Source organism: Helianthus annuus, chromosome 4 (assembly GCF_002127325.2).
Source record: "Helianthus annuus cultivar XRQ/B chromosome 4, HanXRQr2.0-SUNRISE, whole genome shotgun sequence".
NCBI lineage: Eukaryota > Viridiplantae > Streptophyta > Magnoliopsida > Asterales > Asteraceae > Helianthus > Helianthus annuus.
Window position 1 is genome coordinate 150,428,635 of NC_035436.2, and position 20,204 is coordinate 150,448,838.

The 20,204-nt window shown below is 36.0% G+C and overlaps 1 protein-coding gene across 1 annotated transcript; it reads left to right on the forward strand.

The window, feature by feature from the left end:
• The first annotated feature begins 17,385 nt into the window (after positions 1-17,385).
• LOC110934718 lies at positions 17,386-19,714 on the forward strand. Its single transcript, XM_022177560.1, has 3 exons — positions 17,386-17,514; positions 17,988-19,190; positions 19,548-19,714. The coding sequence occupies exon 2, from the start codon at positions 18,089-18,091 to the stop codon at positions 18,641-18,643; it is 555 nt and encodes a 184-aa protein (XP_022033252.1). The 5' UTR covers positions 17,386-17,514; positions 17,988-18,088; the 3' UTR covers positions 18,644-19,190; positions 19,548-19,714.
• Positions 19,715-20,204: the final 490 nt, after the last annotated feature.

Sequence of the window (20,204 nt, forward strand, 5' to 3'; positions counted from 1 at the left end):
CATCCATCTCTTATTCTTCAGAGTGATTCATGAGGTTAATTCTGAAAAGCCTTGTAGCGGTCTACATCAGCGTAACACTAAGATGATTCTAGTGAATTTTGATTACAAATTCCCATTATAACAAAGCGTAAAATAGAAATCCAACAAAAATAGAAATCCAGTCGCAGAGAGGATCGTAGTTTTATGTAGGGTAACTACTTTAAACCTTCTAGTAACTTGGTCATCTCGTTAAATCTACTCTAATATTTAAAAAGAATACATAGAATGTCACCTGGGTTTATGAAGGAACAATGCATCATGTTGACTATAGTTTGTTAGGCTATATTTAGATAACATTTATAGTATTTGTTGTAATTGATTTGGTCACTAATTTGTAGGAGTGCTAGTTGGACCCACAGTTGTATATATTCCTTTGTTTGGTGAATACCAAAATCATCGTAGAACCATAAACTCTTTCATGGTATCAAGCTTTCATCCCTAACCAGCCGCTCCCACTCAATCGAGCCTTCATATATTTTTTTTCAATTTTCCAACCTCTACTACTCGCCTCCTGTTATGATGGGTGACAAGAACAACAAGACCCTCCCAAAAGGCCTTCATCCCGTTTACACCACGCAAGGTTTGAGTTCTAGACTGTACGAAGGTCACTTATTCTTCGTGGGTCAACTTGTTCATACTTCATGCGCGAGGATACAAAGTTATGGCTCATATCGACGGTATTTCAGACCAAAGATCAATGGATGCCCGCTTAGAAGTTGTTATGGAGGACAACAATGTTAGTAGTCTCAACCAATTCCCTAAGTAAAAATGAGGAAATCCTGCCTTGAAAACGTGATGAGAAAATGAAAGAGAGAGATAGAGAGAGAAATTGACCGCTAGCAAACGTAGGAGAACGACACTGAATGTGAGGGATACTTGGTAGTTATATATACAATATTGTGTATATGAAGACAAAACTGGCTCCTTCTTTACAACAGTCCTACAAAATGACTATATTATCCCTATATACACATTAATACACAAAATTTGTTGAGTACTTTGTTTTTTTGTCTTTTGTCTTGTTCCTTTGTTTGTATTTCACCATAAATGTATGATTAAAAAAATAGATGGTTTATTTATTCATCAATAAGGTTACTACCCGCATCATATCCACATTCTAAGTGCTTCCGTAGTGGGGCGCTTTCCCCATTCATCGCGCCGCCAAAACGCCGGCAACACGAAAACGTGGGGCGCTATCAAGGAGAAATGGGGGAGTGGCGTGAGATTTTTAGCGGCGTGATGGTGAAGGATTTTGAAAAATGGACCAATCACAAACAAGCAAGGTTTTTTTAATTAATTAATAAAATTAAAAATTAATAATTAGGTAATGATGGGTATGGGCTTTATGACTACGGGCTCTAGTGATATAACGCCCCATAAAGCCCCCGTGTGACGTGACACGACACGTGTCGCATAACGCCCCACAAAGGGCTTTATGACTACGGATGGCCTAAAATACACATAACACGTGTACGCCGCCGAACGTTGTGACGGTTAGCTATGTAAAGAAAACCGTAAGAAGTTGTGTCTCCCTTGTTTAGAATATTGAAATGTAAAAAGCAGATTTAAAAAAGGTTAATGTATATCATATTTGATCTAATTTTCTTTTAAATAAATTTTACGTGGAAATGTAGATTGCTCGGCTTTTGATATGATGAATTTCATATATTCCCGTATAAGTCTTCTTAGGGTATACGGTGTGGGCGGCAAAAGGGTGCGGTAAACTGAGTTTGCCGCTCAGAAACACCGCCGCCAACCCCCTTTGTCGCGCGGTGAGGTTTCTTCATCGGTGACTTCATACCGATCGACAAAGGGCCAAATTTGACCGTTGGGGGTGATGACCAACGGCTATATAGCCGTTTAAATAAAAAAATATTTTCTTTTTAAAATTAAACTATAAATACCCAACATAATTCATACCCAAATACATTCAAATTTATACCACAACCAAACCAAAAAATACCAAACATTTACCCAATCATGCCAAAACAAAATGGCGGATGAACTCCCATTGTTTTTTCCACCCGTTGTTTAATGTTTTTAATTTGATGTAATGTTATTCTTAATTTATTCTACATTTATTATGTTAAAATACATGTTTAAATATTAAATATACTAGTTTAAAAATAAAAAATAAAAAAATAGTTTACCTATTCCAAAGTGTCTAACCACCGTCAACATTTTTTAACAATAGGTAAACATAATAGGTAAAGTGACATGACACTCTTTGATTGGTCAATTTGAAAATTTACCTATTGAAAGTGTTTAACTACTTCTTATACGATTATATTTATATAAATTCAACAAAACTTCAACTTCTAATATTAAAATATCACTATTACTCATTTTAATTTATCTCATTAAAAACGAGTCATAGTATTTCCATTTTACCTTTGTTTTGCTTGAAACTTAGCTAATACAGAAGTAATAGTTATATGTTGAAGTTGCAATAATTCTGACTATGTTTTGGCACATTTGGAAGGCACGGAATGAGAAGACTTTCAACAATAAATTTATACTAACTAGTAGAACGGTGGAAGAAATAAAGATGAACTCGTATCTATGGTTAACAACTAGATCGAGTTTGAGCAATATAGTTTGAGTCCTTTGGGATAGGTGGTGTGATTTTAACGTTAGAGATGTAATTTTGTAATTATTTCTTTTGCCTTGGGTTTTACAGCTGCTTGCTGGCCCGCTTCTATTTTTATAAATAGTCCGCCGTTAAAAAAAAAATCGATACTTTAGGATAGATATTAACAAACCACTACTTGTTGTCAATTTAATCTTCTAGGGTAGCGCGAGTAGTTATTCTGTTGCCTCTTATTTTAGACCACCCGTAGTGGTTGCTCTTTTGGGCGTTTTTGGGGCTCAATCACACCCATATCGCCCACATCCCCACTACTCATGGGTGTGTTTGGCATTTTTTTTGTTTGGGCGTTTTATAAATCACGCCGGGTGGGGGGAAATCTTCTCCAATCACATTTGAGCTTCCATTATTTGGCCAATAAGATTTTTTAAATGTTTTTTTTATTTTATTTTATTACAAACATAATGCCCCATTGCTGACTGGGCTGTCACATGACGCAAAACGCCCAAGGGTGAATATTGCTCACTACGCATGGTCTTACATGTCATGTCACACCCCCAAAATCCACCCGCAGAGTATTACCGGCGTGACTGACCAGGATCAAGCCACCAATCATATAGAACAATGTAAATAGTAAAAGTAAATGTAATTTAACCAAACCAATCCATATGAAAGGTGTTCAAAACATGAGTATAAATTCGACGTTTAGCGGAAGCATATGAGTAAAAGCCCAACATAAATAAAGTATGTAATGTCATAATGTTTAATCAAAGCATTCACGATCCTTGTCCACAACGACCGCGCCTCCCAGTGCAAGCTCCATGTATACCTAACGACCTGCAAGGCATGTAACAGAAAGTCAACAACTAGTTGAGCGAGTTCACAGTAAGTAAGTTCGTAATAGTAAGTTTGTTTCGTAACGTGTGGCTCTACTAGGCCGATAGTATGTTCTATTAGTGGGGGCTTCCCATAGTTGCATATATACTAGAGTATTTGTAACCACAAGTGTTCTTCTTAACCCGAGAACAGTAGTACGTACAAGGTTTACGTAGGTTTTACGTAAGTGTCCTTCACAAACCGAGGACAGTGGTACGCGGGGGTTTACGTAGGTTTTACGTAAGTGCCTGTCACAATCCGAGGTAGTAGTGAGTATAAGTTTACGTAGGTTTTACGTAAGTGTCCTTCGCAACCTGAGGACAGTGATGAGTACAAGTATACGTAGGTTTTACGTATGTATCCTTCGCATCCGAGGATGATGGTAGATAGTCTAGTAACAGTGTAAGTACAAGTATCTATTCAATCTCATTCCTTCAATCCCATTCCCAAACCCCGGGAATCCCATGCCTTGGTAAGAGTGTGAACTCACCTTGGTTTGCTCGGTTTGTGATTGCTTCTAATGTTAATTAAGGGTTAGGTCCGTTACACACGACCTAGGGTACATTGCACATAAACTCGATGTAAGTGTTTACGTTCAATTAGGGTTTACAATTCCTTGATGTCCAAACAACTGTGTTCCGTGTGATAATCGTGTACAGAATGACATGACATAGATTGTTCATACATACAGTATCATCCAGTAACATACAGTATCATACAGTCATATACAGTAGCATACAGTAGCATGTTGTTCCTCATACAGGGTTTTGAACTTAGTATTATAAATAAACTCGGATCCTTAGTGTTAACATCAATCTCTAATACTTGTGTTTACAGTAAACTCAGGCACTTGTATTTATATGAAATTCGGACTACACACACATAACAAGAATTCGGACCATACATCATACCAAACTCGGACCATATCAACATTAACAAATTCGGACCAACCATTATGGCATAAAACTCGGACCACCTCTAAGGCATAAAGCTCGGACCAAACATTCTCCCTAAAATTCGGACCAACCAAGCATCCCTTATAAAAGTTCGGACCCCCCCATACTTAGCAAAATTCGGACCATGTAAGAATCAAAAGTCGGACCTCATGAGAAATCATCAAAACTCGGACCTTGTGTTTGTGTGCTTTACAAAATTCGGACCTTTACAAGCCTTACAAAAATTCGAACTATGCAACCCCTTTACAAAAGAACTCGGACCTTATGCATTGTAAATAAAACTCAGACCATGATTCATTCACAAAACTCAGATCAAGCACTCAATCAGAACTCGGACTTTGTGACTTCACAAAACCCTGACACAATTCTTCGGACTAGAAATCATGCAGTATTCAAAACCAAATCACAGTTTATCAATGGAACAGTTACGTTTGCAGACTACGATCAAAACCCTAATCCCAGAACATTGCCAATGTTGAAATCAATTCAACAATCAAACAATTCTACCATATCATGCATCTCATTGTCAAGCATTTGATTAAGCAACTATTCACAAACCATTTCACAATAATCAGGAAGATCAATAAACACAAAGCCATTATATGTAGAACTAGGGTTTTGCATGAATCACATAATCAAGGATTAACAACAATTAATCATTAAACGTTTACCTTAGATTGATTCTAGATGAAGAGAGATCAAAAGTGATGAAGAGCTTGTGCCACCAAGAATGATGAAGAAGATGATTGTAGAGAGAATGATTTGAAGTGCCGTATGATGAAAATTAGTGAGAATGATTAGGGTTAAGGGGTTTTGTTTTATTTTCATTACTATCACTAAACACCCCCTAAGTATCATCCTTTACCCAAAACACACACACCACATATAATTTACAGTTTCATCACCAAGTTCATGTATTTGTCAAATCATTCGTAACATAACACATAATCATGCAACAATCACAATACACATTATCAAATCACAACGTTTACAGTTACAAAGCAACAAATTGTGTAAGTAAGCACTAAACAAACAGTGAACGTGCAATAAATGCGAAAGTGGAATCTCGGAAACTCGAGTTGTCACATGTCATGAGTTTAAAACTTAAGTTAACTAGTTGATTTTCCGTCCGCGCGTTGCGGCGGGGACCCAATGACTACAAAACGCGTGTCAGCAACGACAAGCAGATACCGAATATCAAAACATAAATAAAAATGACGTGGTACGGATAGTCACTCCGTTCTAAAAAAACGATTTTAAATAACCTAATATATAATAACAGGACTCACACGTCCTACACATTGGAAATTCGGTTGTTTTCAGTTCAGTTATTAAGGTGCTATCACGTTAAAATATGAATGAGCTCGGTACTGGTAACGACACCGAAAGTACCGATCCGAAAAATCATCGAAATTAGGTACCGGCACCGAAAATGCTTGTTGCAATACGGTATGGTATTTGAAGGTAAAAATAAAAAAATACAGGTTTGGTGCTAGACTGGTGTCGAACCGCAAGTAACTTCTGAAAACGCCAAAAGCTGGGTACCAAATTGGTACCGAAAATGATTTGGTAGAGTAAATTTGGTACTGATACGATACTGGTTTGTTTACAGGATTTGATACGATTTGATCGTCAATAATCTAGATATCCAATCTTATTTTACATGCTACAATTCATTCATTACAGAAAAAGACCAAAAAAAAAAGACAAAATAAGTTGTTGTGTATATAACACCTCATTTAAACGAAATACAGTTTTCTTACTCTGCGTATGAAAAGTAATCTAAACGGTGCAATTACTTGTATTGCTACGTTCCTACATGATTTGATGAGCTCGGTACCAATCGGTACCGAAAAAACCGTTACCGAAATCCCCAAAAGTGAGTACCGGTACCGAATATACCTGGTACGTTACGGTACGGTTCGGTACCAGTCGATACAGGTACGACACTGGTATTTGATGGTAAAAACCGATGAATACCGATGCCAAACCGGTACCGAAAATACACCCAGTTTGGTAAATTTGATACCAGTACCGATACCCGATATTATTTACCCATCCCTCAATGGTGTTACTGTTCATTCATTTCAATTTTTTACTTGGTTTGGTAAATTTGATACCAGTACCGATAACCGATATTATTTACTAATCCCTATTGCCGCGTTGCGGCAAACGTTTTTTGTTGTTTAGTCTGTGTTTACATATGTTTTGAAATCACTACGAGCGCGTTACGCACGGAAACCGTTGACAAGAATAAAAAAAATATAGGAAAAAACACTAAAAGATAACCAAAAGAAAATCAACAAAAGAAGTTGTATGGTAATAATGTTGTTCGTATGAAATCTGTGGTCAGAGATGAGCAAATGATACTTGGTACCGGTACCGAATTTCCTGAACCGAAAGATCTTAAGTACCAATTTGGTACGACTTTTGCAGTTCCTGGTACCGGTTCGCTACCGTTTTTTACCTTCATATACCGGTACCGTAACTGGTATTTTTGGTACCAGTACCGATTCAGTATTAGTTGGCACCGAGCTCATCCCTACCCCTGAAACTAAAAAAAGAAATTATTAAAAGTTGAAGAAAATCAACAAAAAAAGTTGCACGATACCATTGTTGTTCGTACGACACCCGTGATCAGGGATGAGCAAATGGTACCGGGTAGCAGTACCGAATTTCCCGAACTAAAAGATTTTCAAAATCAATTCGATACCGACTTTTGGTGTTTTCTATACCAGACTGGTGTCGCTTTTTTACCTTCATGTACCGATAACCGTACTGGTATTTTCGATACGAGTACCGGTTAACTTAAAGTAAAGAAGATAATAAAAATAATTAAAAATACTATATTTATTATTATAACCATTTCTATTTTGCTACTCTATATTTATTATTATAATATTCTTTTCTATTTTGCTACTGTTTAAACCATAGCTTTTTTAATATATAGGAGAATTACTAGTTAAATTTCTGTCCGTGCGTTGCGGCGGAGACTCAATAACTGCAAAACGCGTGTCGGTAACGGCAAGCAGATACCGAATATCAAAACATAAATAAAAATGTCATGAAAAGGATAGTCAATCCGTTCTAAAAAAAGCGATTTTAAATAACCTAATATATAATAATAGGACCCGCACGTCCTACACGTTGAAATTCAGTTGTTTTCAGTTCAGTTATTACGGTGCTAACACGTTAAGATATGGATGAGTTCGGTACCGGTAACGGCACCGAAAATACCGATCCAGAAAATCATCGAAATTAGGTACCGGCACCGAAAATGCTCAGTACAATACGGTATGGTATTTGAAGGTAAAAATCAATAAATATAGGTATGGTGCTAGACCGGTGTCGAACCGAAAGTAACGATTCTGAAAACGCCAAAAGGTGGGTACCAAATTGGTACCGAAAATGATTTGGTATAGTAAATTTGGTACCGCTACGATACCGGTTTGATTACAGGATTTGATACGATTTGCTCATCAATAGTCTAAATATCCAAGTTAATTTTACATGCTACAATTCATTAATTACGTAAAAAGACAAAAAAATAAAGCAAAATAATTTGTTGTGTATATAAAACCTCATTCAAACGAAATACAGTTTACTTACTGTGTGTATGAAAAGTAATCTAAACTGTGCAATTACTTGCATTGCTACGTTGCTACAGGATTTGATGAGCTCGGTACCAACCGGTACCGAAAATACCGTTATCGAAATCCCCAAAAGTGGGTACTGGTACCGAATATACCTGGTACGGTACGGCTTGATACGGTCGGTACTGGTACGACACCGGTATTTGAGGGTAAAACCTGATGAATACTGGTGCCGAACGGATACCAAAAATACACTCAGTTTAGTAAATTTGATACCGGTACCGATACCCGATACTATTCATTCATTTATATTTTTGTTACTATTCATTCACTTTTGTTTTGAAATATAGGTAAATAATAATAATAATAATAATAATAATAATAATAATAATAATAATAATAATAATTAATTAATATATAGATAATAATTTGTTAGAAGTAAATTTATGTTTGAATATATTTCTTTTAGTATTTATATTATTTATTAAGTCATATGGCTCTTAAATCTAGTCAGACTGGTTAGTTGACCTTTGAGTCGTCCGGTTCGCTCTCCATTCCGGTCTTGAAAACGCTGATTTGCCATCAAAATTGGTTTGATACGCTATATGTAAGCTGATAATATACAAAGGTCTAAAAAGCAAGTATAGAATGGGTTTAATAAAATGATTGAAATTAACGTGAATCAATGAATAACCATGTAGACATCCATTGTTTCAAAGACAATGAGAGTTAATCTTATCCTGCTAAACACAAAATTCTGCCTCTTAACATGCACAGTGTTACTGCTTACCACCTTATTGCTCGTCTACCTGTTATTAGTTTGTAATTCTTTAAATATTTATCAATTTTTATATAAATTCACTAGCTTGTTAAAATGAAAGTTATATGGTACATTGGTACTGAATTAATTTCTAAAAGTATTTTTAAAAGGTACATGTCATTGCACTTAGCCTGATGGTACCTAAAAAGGGTTGGTTTAGTAGGGATGAGAAATTTATACGGAATACTAGTACCGTACCGATACTAGTATCGTATCACTTTGATACCAACTAAACATATACGGTATGATATTCAGTTTTGATACCAACACCATGAGGTACGGTACTCATTCATGACTTTTACTGCTAGAGTACCATGTTGGTATCAAGTGAACATATATGGTACATTATTCGATTTTGATTTTAGCAAACTCATCCTATACTACACTTATAGATATTTAAGAGGCGTATATGGGACCTATACTACACCATAAACTTTTAAGAATGTTTTCAGTCTAAAAACCAAATATTTTCTTTTTATAAAACTTTGTTAAAACTATAGATTATTGTATAACAAAATGTAAAAAAAAAACGTCTACAATACGACTAGTACGCTAGTATAGGCCTCTACGAGCAGTATAAAGGCACATACGAGGCTTATATGAAGGGGACCTAGACGAAGAATATAGACCTATACGAGGCGTATAGATCCAACCCACTAGACAAGATCTGATACAAATCAGTTTTTATTGGAAACTGAAAAAGTTAAACGACTTGTATAGCTCTATACGAGTCGTATTAAAGGGACAAAATAAGGGGATGGTGCCTCAATAATACCACCCTATTTAAATTGCTCATAAATTTGTGAAAGAGACTAGTGAAATTTTCCCGCACATTGTGACGGGTATACAATTATTATTGATTCAAATTAATATGGTATTGGTACAATAGCGACACTCATTATAACTGTATAGTATTATCAGTCGTTATATTAACCAAAAGGTAAAACCCCATAAATAAAGTCATTATATGTGCAAATAATATTGATTATAAAGAAATTATATGTAGTCGCTGACTAAAATGCGCATGTCCCAATGACATACTTTATATTTTACGTAAAATCGTATCTTAAAATTTATAAGTTAAAAAAAGGTTATATCAAGATGTAGATAGAAATACACACGTCGCAACGATATACTCAAAGTTTTATATAACATCGTATCTAAAAGAAGTTATTGCGGAAAAAAACTAGAGTAAACTGCCATTTTGGTCCCTGTGGTTTGGTCACTTTTGCCACTTTAGTCCAAAACTCAAACTTTTTGCATCTGGGTCCATGTGGTTTTAGTTTTATTGCCATTTTGGTCCAAAAATGAAACCAGGTCATATTTGTCTTATAAATTCTTGCAATTTTGTCATTTTACTCAGGGGCAAATCAGGTCATATTTGTCTTATAAAATATGGTATTTATTTATAAAAAAGAAATGATCATTTTGCATCTGCGGAAAATGACAAAATAGCAGGATTTTATAAGACAAATATGACCTGATTTCACTTTTGGACCAAAATAACAATAAAACTGAAACCACAAGGACCCAGATGCAAAAAGTTTGAGTTTTAGACTAAATTGCAAAAACGACCAAATCATAAGAACCAAATTGGAAGTTTACTCAAAAAACTATCAATTACTTGAAAGTTACGTTTGAAAAATAAAATACTAATAAAATTTGGATCACAAAAGTTAATTAATCAAAAGCTTATTTTTGAAATAAAGAAATGTTGTTAATTGATCACTTGGGAGTGTTTGGGATTGCTTATAAAGCAATTTATTGATTTATAATTTTTTGGAAAAAGAGTTTTTTTAGAAAATTATGTTTGGTAATAGGATGAAAAGAAATTTTTAAGGTTTTGAAAATGAGAAATGAAAAAGTCAGGAGGAAGTGACTTTTTAAAAAAGGAGATAAAGAGTAGGAAAATGAAATAAGGACTTTTTTCATAAGCATTTCTAAACACCCCCAAACTTTGACTTATAGGGTTAAAGTATGGGAAAATTACCAAAATAGCCAAGAATAATTTTGACTTACCAAAATGGCCACTTCATGAGTCGGTGGAGCAGGGCATCACGGATTCAAATGTGTGGGATACCTCTTTCAAGACCCCTCATGCATCTTTAAATATGGAAGTGACACGTGTTTCAATGATTAGGTAGACTCCTTCAATGCCCCTCACCAGACTCATCCAATGCCTCAGCAGACTCTTCCAATGCCCCTCAGCAGACCCATCCAATGCCTCAGCAGACGCTTCCATTTAAAAATATTTTTTTTTTAAATTTAAAAAAGTCTGGGAAGTGCCGGGATGCGTCTGAAAGTGCGGGATGCGTCTGGGAAGTGTCGGGATGCGTCTGGAAGTGTCGGGATGCGTCTAGGAAGTGCCGGGATGCGTCTGGAAGTGCACGGGATGCGTCTGAAAGTTGCAGTCATCTCCAGCGAGTTGCAGACGCCTCCGGCTTCGTTTCCGGCGTGTTGCAGACGCCTCCGGCTCCGTCTCCGGCGAGTTGCATACGCCTCCAGCTTCGTCTCTGACACCTGCAACTGGTTAAATATCCAGTTTGTTGCAAGTTATTATAAAAATGGCTGAAAATAATAAGGCGGAGATGGAGGGTGGCCGGTCGACCGACTACGACGGTGGCACGACGGATCTCCACCCCAAAATCCCAACCGCCGCCATGGTTGCCGGAAAAACGATCTGAAATCGAGCCCCCTAGTTGCAGGTGTCGGAGACGAAGCTGGAGGCGTCTGCAACTCGCCGGAGACGAAGCCGGAGGCGTCTGCAACATGCCGGAGACGGAGCCAGAGGCGTCTGCAACTCGCCGGAGATGACTGCAACTTTCAGACGCATCCCGTGCACTTCCAGACGCATCCCGGCACCTCCCAGACGCATCCCGACACTTCCAGACGCATCCCGGCACTTCCCAGACTTTTTTTAATTTAAAAAAATATTTTTAAATGGAAGAGTCTGCTGAGGCATTGGATGAGTCTGCTGAGGGGCATTGGAAGAGTCTGCTGAGGGGCATTGGAAGAGTCTGCTGAGGCATTGGATGAGTCTGGTGAGGGGCATTGGAGGAGTCTACCTAATCATTGAGACACGTGTCACTTCCATATTTAAAGATGCATGAGGGGTCTTGAAAGAGGCATCCCACACGTTTGAATCCGTGATGCCCTGCTCCACCGACTCATAAAGTGGCCATTTTGGTAAGTCAAAGTTATTCTTGGCTATTTTGGTAAATAGCCCTTAAAGTATTATTGTTTTTTAGTTAATTTTTCGTTTCTAACCTAGTTATTTTACGACCCCTAAACACTAATAATGTTTTTATAAAAGATTTATGTTTATATCCCTTAACTTTAATGGATTTGTATACCAAGGTTTAATAATAAACTCTTTTTTCCTATAAGCGCTTTACGTTTCGACTCCCAAACATACGGAAGTTAATTTTTCTCTTTTTTCTAACAAATATTATTTTTTATTTTAATTATTATTTATTTTACTTAATTTAATTAAAGTTAACTTTTTTATTCTAGACATATTTACTTAATTGTGTTCTTGATAATTGTTACCGTCCTTTAGATTAAAACCTACATGGTCTATCTTAACCCTTCATATACTAGCTAACAATTTTAATTATTTTTTAACTTACCTTATTATAGTTAAAGCTACCTTTTAATTTTATACATGTTTACTTAAACGTATTGATTATTTTTTTTACCGTAGTTTAAATTAAAGTCTGCATGATCATGATATATCATGTAACAAATACATTTTCATCAGCACCATTCTACGACATCGAAAAACATGCTACAATACTATTTCCTTAGAAGGTTCACTTGAAAAAAAAGCCTACTAAAATTTAATTTGATTGCCTACTCTTCACAAACTTCATAAATGTATATATTCTAATTCTAATTCTAATCTAATGTAATTGTGATATAATAATAATCAAAATAAGGAAAGAAATAAAAGAATAAATAAATGAAAAAAGAGAAAAGAAAACAAAAAGAAATGATTTCTGATTGGTTGGTCGAGTTTTAGCTTTTACCAATCTTTCTTCATTGACCAAGTACACCTTAGTTTACCCGTTATCTCTGTCTTCTTCAGCCCTGATACTGATACATGCTAGAACGATAGTGACAATCCATGGATATCCCAGATTTTTCTGCTATTTATAACACTTCATTTCATTCCCAACTTCCCACATCAATCCAACCTAAAACTCTCATTCGCTATATGTTTTTCCCGTTTTCTTACACTAAAAGCAAAAACAACACCACCACGTTCAACCTTTCTTCCAACCACCAGAACCATCTCCTACAGATGAGGTAACTAAAACCAAACCCATCAACTTATTTATTGCATATGCATGCAGATTTAAGTTTTTATAACTGACAGACCCATTGCACATGAAATGGCTTAGATGATTTAATTAGATTTTGTCGAAAATTCACAAGTGGCCGATCATTTCTTACTGTTTTTTTTACATTGTGCTGTCGGGCTAGGCCCGATTTCTGCCAAACTGCTATCAACGGTTGTTTATCATAGAAAACCGAAACCGAACTGCTCTCAACTTTAAAACTCAACCAAACAAACAATTACTAACCTAATAATTCCGGTTTGGTTTCACGGTTTATAACTTATAATCATAACCAAAGAAGTATGCTTAAAATGGATGTGAGTATACATCAGTAAATTCAATTTAGCATCAACATCAATTTTGACCATGATAAAAAAGATGGATCATGTTATACAACGAATTATTTAACCATCAAGTTCTATTGCTATAACCTTAAAAATGGATTAATCCTCCTTTTTTTTCTTATTCATATTTCTATTATGTTATAACTATTTGGTTTGATGTTTTTTATAACTATTTGGTTTGATTGTACAAAATTAACCAAATATAAATTTTAGGTTGTTAATTTTAATAAACTAGAATCATTGTTGCAGAAGTCGCTAGGCGCTCTCTAGTCGGTCGAGTGAGGAGTTGAGAGTACTTGGGGAGTACTCAGACATGTTAAATATATATTAAAAAATTATTAGATATTTTATATTTGTCAAAATAAGCGTAAATCATGTCAAAACTATCATTATTCATGTCAAAATTAGGATAACTCATGTCAAAATTAGCATAATCCCAAGTAGTCGCCGAGTAGGCCGAGTAGTCAACCGAGTAATCCGAGTAGTCGTTGAGTATTCCAAGGTTCCCCCAAGTATTTGACCGAGTATTCCGAGTAGTTGGCCGAGTATTTCGAGTAGGCCGAGTTTGACCGTCTCTGACTTATAAAGGTAAACTTGTAGTAACTCTCCAAGGTAAGGTTCCGAGTACCGAGTAGAAGCCGAGTACTCGGCCTTGGAATCCGACTTTTACAACAATGACTAGAATTAAGCTTCCCCGCGTTGCGACGGGGACGCAGAACCATGACAAATAGCACCAATGTCACACCACCGCTAGCGGCCACCAACACTAAAGTTGTGGCGTGTTAATACGAAAAAATTAGACCGAAGCGCAAAATATAGAAAATAATAACTAAGTCGTTGTAGGACCCGTGCGTTATGATGAACTTGTCAAATGGGGAAAAATAGACATAAAAACATTGAACCACACATGCACGTTGCGCTGTGTTTACTCGCAAAAAAATAACGAAAACGTAAAGTGAAATGTACACACGTTGAACTACACACGCATATTGCGTCGTGTTAACTAGCAAAAATTATAGCAAAACATGGGGCCAATTCAAGTTGAAACTGAAACAGTTGTAAAGTAAAATTAAAAATATTGAAAAGCTTTAGGTTAAAAAGTAACCAAAACTTTTTTGAGAAACCCCAAAACATAAGGTATCATATCATGCATAGAAATGTTGCTAATTTATAGAGCATGTAAATTTGGTTTTCTTTACGTTTTCTTGATTCTAGTATCGTTTTGTTTTGTGGTACAATTTTGATTTTGCGTTTGGATAATGGAGCCCCGATAAGTCAAAAACAAATGTTTGGTTGTGTCAAGGTTGCTTGAATAATGAAATAGCCCAACCCAATTACTTTAACTAGTATTGAGTATTCATACGTTATAACGGGCCTGTAACCGTATACATATTTAGGTAAACTATAGAGACAATCTGAATATAACATATCTTTAGAAATCCAAAAAGTTATTTTGCCTATTGTTTAAATTTAGTATGTTCTTTAAAATTTGTATGTTGAAAAAAAATATAATCATCAAATAATTTTATATTATTCAATTCGGTTTCTTCCTTTTAAACCCTCATAATTAGTAACCATGCTCAATTAGGGTGTAAACAAGCCCAGATGTTCGAAAACTACTTCTGATTGGCTTCGGTTAAAACTTCGAACAAGTGGAGCCTGAAATAGAGCTCGTTTAGTTAGCGAGCCCGAGCTCGAGCCTAAAATACAAAGCTCGTTTAGGCCCGCGAGCCTAAACGAGCCCAAACAAAATTTTAGTTTTTGTATACAATATAATATAATAATAATAATGATAATAACATTGGTAAGCCGATCTCGAGCCAAGCTTTGGCTCGTTTAAGCGATTGAAGCGTACTAAAGCCGAACTTTTAGCTTGTTTGAGGTTGTTTTCAAAATAGCTCGAGTTGAGTCGAGCCCGAGCTTTAAGTTTTATTTGCGAGCCGAGCTTGAGCGTAAACAATAGGCTCAAACCGAGCCGAGCTAAGCTCGAGCTTCATAAAATACGACGAGCCGAGCTCAAGCCGAGCTATGCTCATTTACACCCCTATTCATTTGTACAATCTGCCATAACCCTAAAATATGGGTGTTCAAAAAGATCCGAATCCAAATTATCCGAAATTTCGTATATCCGAAAATTCGGGTCCAGATACCGATTTTGAAAATTTTTGGATACTAAACAATGTTTGTTTTAGCTATTTTATATTTAAAATATAAATACCCATGTTTCCTCCCTTGTAAACCCTAGATCTCATTCCTCACACGGACGCCACCTCCTCTTCTCCAACTTCAAAAATCTGAGAGGGTGTTTGGGATTCCTTATTTTCATCAGCTTATAACTTATTAACTTTTTGAAAAGTTAAAAAATACTTATAATATGTTTAGGATTGCTTGTGTTGTGAGGGAAGAAGTTAATAAGTCACAATTTTTGACTTATTAATTTTTTAGAGAAGTCAAACAAGACTTATAATAAGAAATCCCAAACACCCTTTGAATCTTCAATTCACTCGTCCAAATCTTATCGATCTAGTTCCAAGACACAAAGAGTTCATCGATCTAGTCTTCAATCGTAAAGTTGGAGAATTTTGGTCCATAGAATCAGGCATGACGGCTGCCCTTTTTACTCTTGTTTACAGTTATATATTCTGAATCCGAATCTAGAGGTGTTAAAACACGATATGGTCCATAGAATCTAGTTATAAAGATTTGCTTGAAGACTATTGGATGTCGGATTTTTGTATTAAAGTTGCTTTACATCTTCACTTTACATGTTAGAAGACGATCCGTTCCTAGTTTTCTTTAAACGATTTGTTACGTTGTTAGTTTGTTACAAACTTACAATCTTGTTTTTTTTCCAATTACAGCCATACAAGGTCACTAGCCGTTTAATTGTTTATCTGCACCCATATACTTCTATAAGTAGTTGATTACACCAGCTTTATATTTTTGTTACTTTTTTAGTTATATATTTGTTAATATGTTTGTAAAATTAGAGATTACACATTTACACCAGCTTTATATTTTTGTTACTTTTTTAGTTATATATTTGTTAATATGTTTGCAAGGCCGTCTCCGAGAAGTTTAGGAGTTCTCAAGGCCCTGTGCGAGTTTAAAAAAATGCCCCCTAAGACGCGCTCTCTCTCTACACACACACACCAGTTATAAAATGATAAATGAGCCAAAACTAAATAGGTTATCGTTTTAGTATTTTTTTTTCATTAAATTAAATCCCTGACGCAATTTTAATGGCTTATACATATGTTCTTTAAACATTTAAAACATCATATTAAAAAAAAAAAAAAAAAAAAAAAAAAAAAAAAAACTTTCAAATCATATTATAGAATATATTACAATTCAATGAACCAAAGGTTATATTTTTAATGAAAAATGTTTAAAGCCTAATAGAAACATGGAGCAAAGCAAAACAAAACAAAAGGTGAGCTAGGAAATAAGTCAGCTTGGATATGATGGGTGTACAAAGCCCAGTTAAAAAAATAAGTCTGAAGAAAATAAATGAACGATTCGGCAAGGATCGAACTATTAATCAATGCTTCCGTTTACAACTGCGTTTTTCACTAAATCATATAGTCATTATGTGCTAACCTTTATTTGTATAGTATATATTAAAAAATTTCTTCTAGGCCTCCGGGCTAATGGGCCCTGTGCGGTGGCACCTTCCGCACAGGCCCAAAGCCGGCTCTGTATGTTTGTAATATCTTCCATTTTTTGAAACCATTTATGACATGTAAGTTTTCGAAGCACCATTCCCATTTTACTGGAGAATCTTCCATTTTGTTGTAGTGAAAATATTACCTTATGAGCAAGTCTTTGAATCTTACAGAAGAAACCATCTCAAGATTCGTGGTGTCAAAGCTTTATCGGTAATGCACATACACATAGATGGTGGCTTTTATACCGGGTGAGCCAGGGTTCGTTTCAAATCGAGAACGGAGCTCAAAGAGGTTTGCTTCCCTTTTTGAGTGATTTTATTAGCTTAAGTCGTGTAGTATCTAATGTGAAACTATTTATAATTCACTTACCTTATAAAAGCTACACGACCACTTGTTTTGGATGGATATAAGCAATGTAGTATCTGATGTTGCAGCAAAAGTCTTACAGATGCCCTTCTCTCCCCTTCACTTCTATTCAGTATCAAAAATAGATATAAACAATGAATAAACTATCATTTGGATATTAGCAATCTTAGATATTAGCACATATATATTTTGGATATAGTTATCTAGTTTAGGTGATAGATTTATTTTGTATATTAGTATAGTTGTCTTTTCCTAAAATAGTGCTAGGGTTGTTATGATTGTATCCTTATATAAAGGGTTCCTGATTGTATTGTAATTCATTCAGAAATTATATACCATAAGAATAATACTTTTTATGCTATCAGAGCTTTGGTTCTGACTCTCTAATCTTTCTGTAGACGATCCTCTAGAATCATCGAATAAATCCAGCAGCCTACATCTTGCTTATTCGGTTACTAATGTTCAAACAAAGATACAAGCCTTAGCCGGAACGAAGGTTATGTACTCTTCCTGGGTTAAATTATTTAAGCTTCATGCCACTGCCTACCAGGTTCTCAACCATATTGATGGTATTGTTGCTCCTGCTGAAACAACCGTTGAATTTGCAACCTGGAAAGAACTCGATGATTTGGTGCTACAGTGGATCTACAACACTATATCTGATGACTTGCTCGTTCGTGTATTAGAAACGGACTCTAAAGCGCGTGATGCATGGGTCAAACTCAAAAAAATATTTTTAAGTAATAAGAATGTGTGGGCTGCTGCACTGGAAACACGTTTCTGTAACCTAACCCTTGCTGCGTGTTCATATTTGGACGATTATTGTCAGCGTCTCAAGGATCTCTCCACTCAACTTGAGGACGTTGACCACCCTGTTACCGAATCTCGGCTGGTTCTTCAACTAGTTCAAGGGCTACCTGCTGAATACGACACAACCGCGTCCCTTATTAATCAAAACCATGCGGACTGGGACCTTGCAAGAAGCATGCTTCAAGATGAACTTATTCGTCTTGAAGTTCGTAATAAAATCGTCACAATCAGTCTTGGTTGCTGAGTCTATTTCATCTAATTCGACCCAACAACAACCTCAGTATAACCAACAGGCTCCCCCATCTAACTCTAATCAATCTCAATATTATAAGAAAAATCACGGTAGAGGTCGAAGCCGTAATTCCAGGGACGGACAAGGATGCGGCAGTGGGCGTGGCCAACAATACTACAACTCGAACTAGCAATACTACAACTCGAACTGGGCCATGCAAAATCAGAACTACCCACAATGGGCCTGGTGGAACACTCCACCATGCCCTTTCCCAACCCAAAGTAATTATCGGCCCACTACCCCTTTTTTCTCCGCCTAACGGCCCATACCAAGCAGCCCACTTGTCGGCTCGCCCTATCCAGCCTACCCTAGCCCACAAAGCCGAGTTACACTCCACCCCAACATCACTACCCATCCGCCCCTTACCAACCCACTTAAAATCAAACCATGGCCCAAACACCTATCAATAACCAACCCACATACGATTCTTTAACCCTTCAGATCTCAATGTAGCAATGTCTTCCATGCAGCTTCACCACACATGCCACTGATGACCAAGGTATGATTCACAAACCCGACTCATTAACTGTACGTAGTAAACTTTTAGTTGGTAATGGTGCTTGTTTACAAATACACGGGTCTGGGACCGGCTATCTTTCCCTTCCTAATCGCACTTATATCTTACCAAACATCCTTTACCATGAAATAAAATAGTTTGATGTTATTTGTATAAGAAAATAATCACCGGTATGTGTGTAACTTTTATTTTTACAACAATGAACAATACCAACATCAACTCTATGGGCAATCTTAGGTACCAAGAAATAAAATAGTTTGATGTTGTTCGTATCAAAAAATAACCACAGCTTTACAACAATGAACAATACCAACATCAACCTTATTTCTCTATGTGCAGCAACACCACAGTAAAAGCAAATTTCAAAATCTACAAATTATGTCACGTTCACAAGAAAGGAAAAAAAGAAAACAAGTATTGTGGCTTTATGGTTTAAGTTTTTCAAGCTATGCCTGCAACAACAGTGGAAGCATTGCGTTATAGTGGAGAATCTTCTCTTTTTCAAACAATTGATGACGTGTAAGTTTTCGACGCACTATTTTCCTGTTGAAAACGTAGCTATCAATGTAAATTTGTTTCGATAAAAAAATAATTATGGATATAATTACAATTTAATACATATCTTACCCATGGTAGGTTTTCACTCGAATTTGTTTTCCATCCAAAACTAGTGGTTGTGTAGCCTTTTTAAGCTAAGTGAATTATAAATTGTTCCACATTAGATACTACGCAACTTAAGCCAATAAGATAATTCAAAAAGGGAAGCAAACCTCTTTGAACTTCGTTCTCGATTCGAATTGAACCTTGGCTGACCTGGTATAAAAACCATCATTTGTGTGTATCAATAAAGCTTTTATACCAGGTCAGCTAATGTTCAATTCGAATCGAGAAAGGACGTCAAAAAGGTTTGCTTCTTTTTTGAATTATCTTATTGGCTTAAGTCATGTAATGTGGAAACTATTTATAATTCCTTTAGCTTAAAAAAACTACTCAACC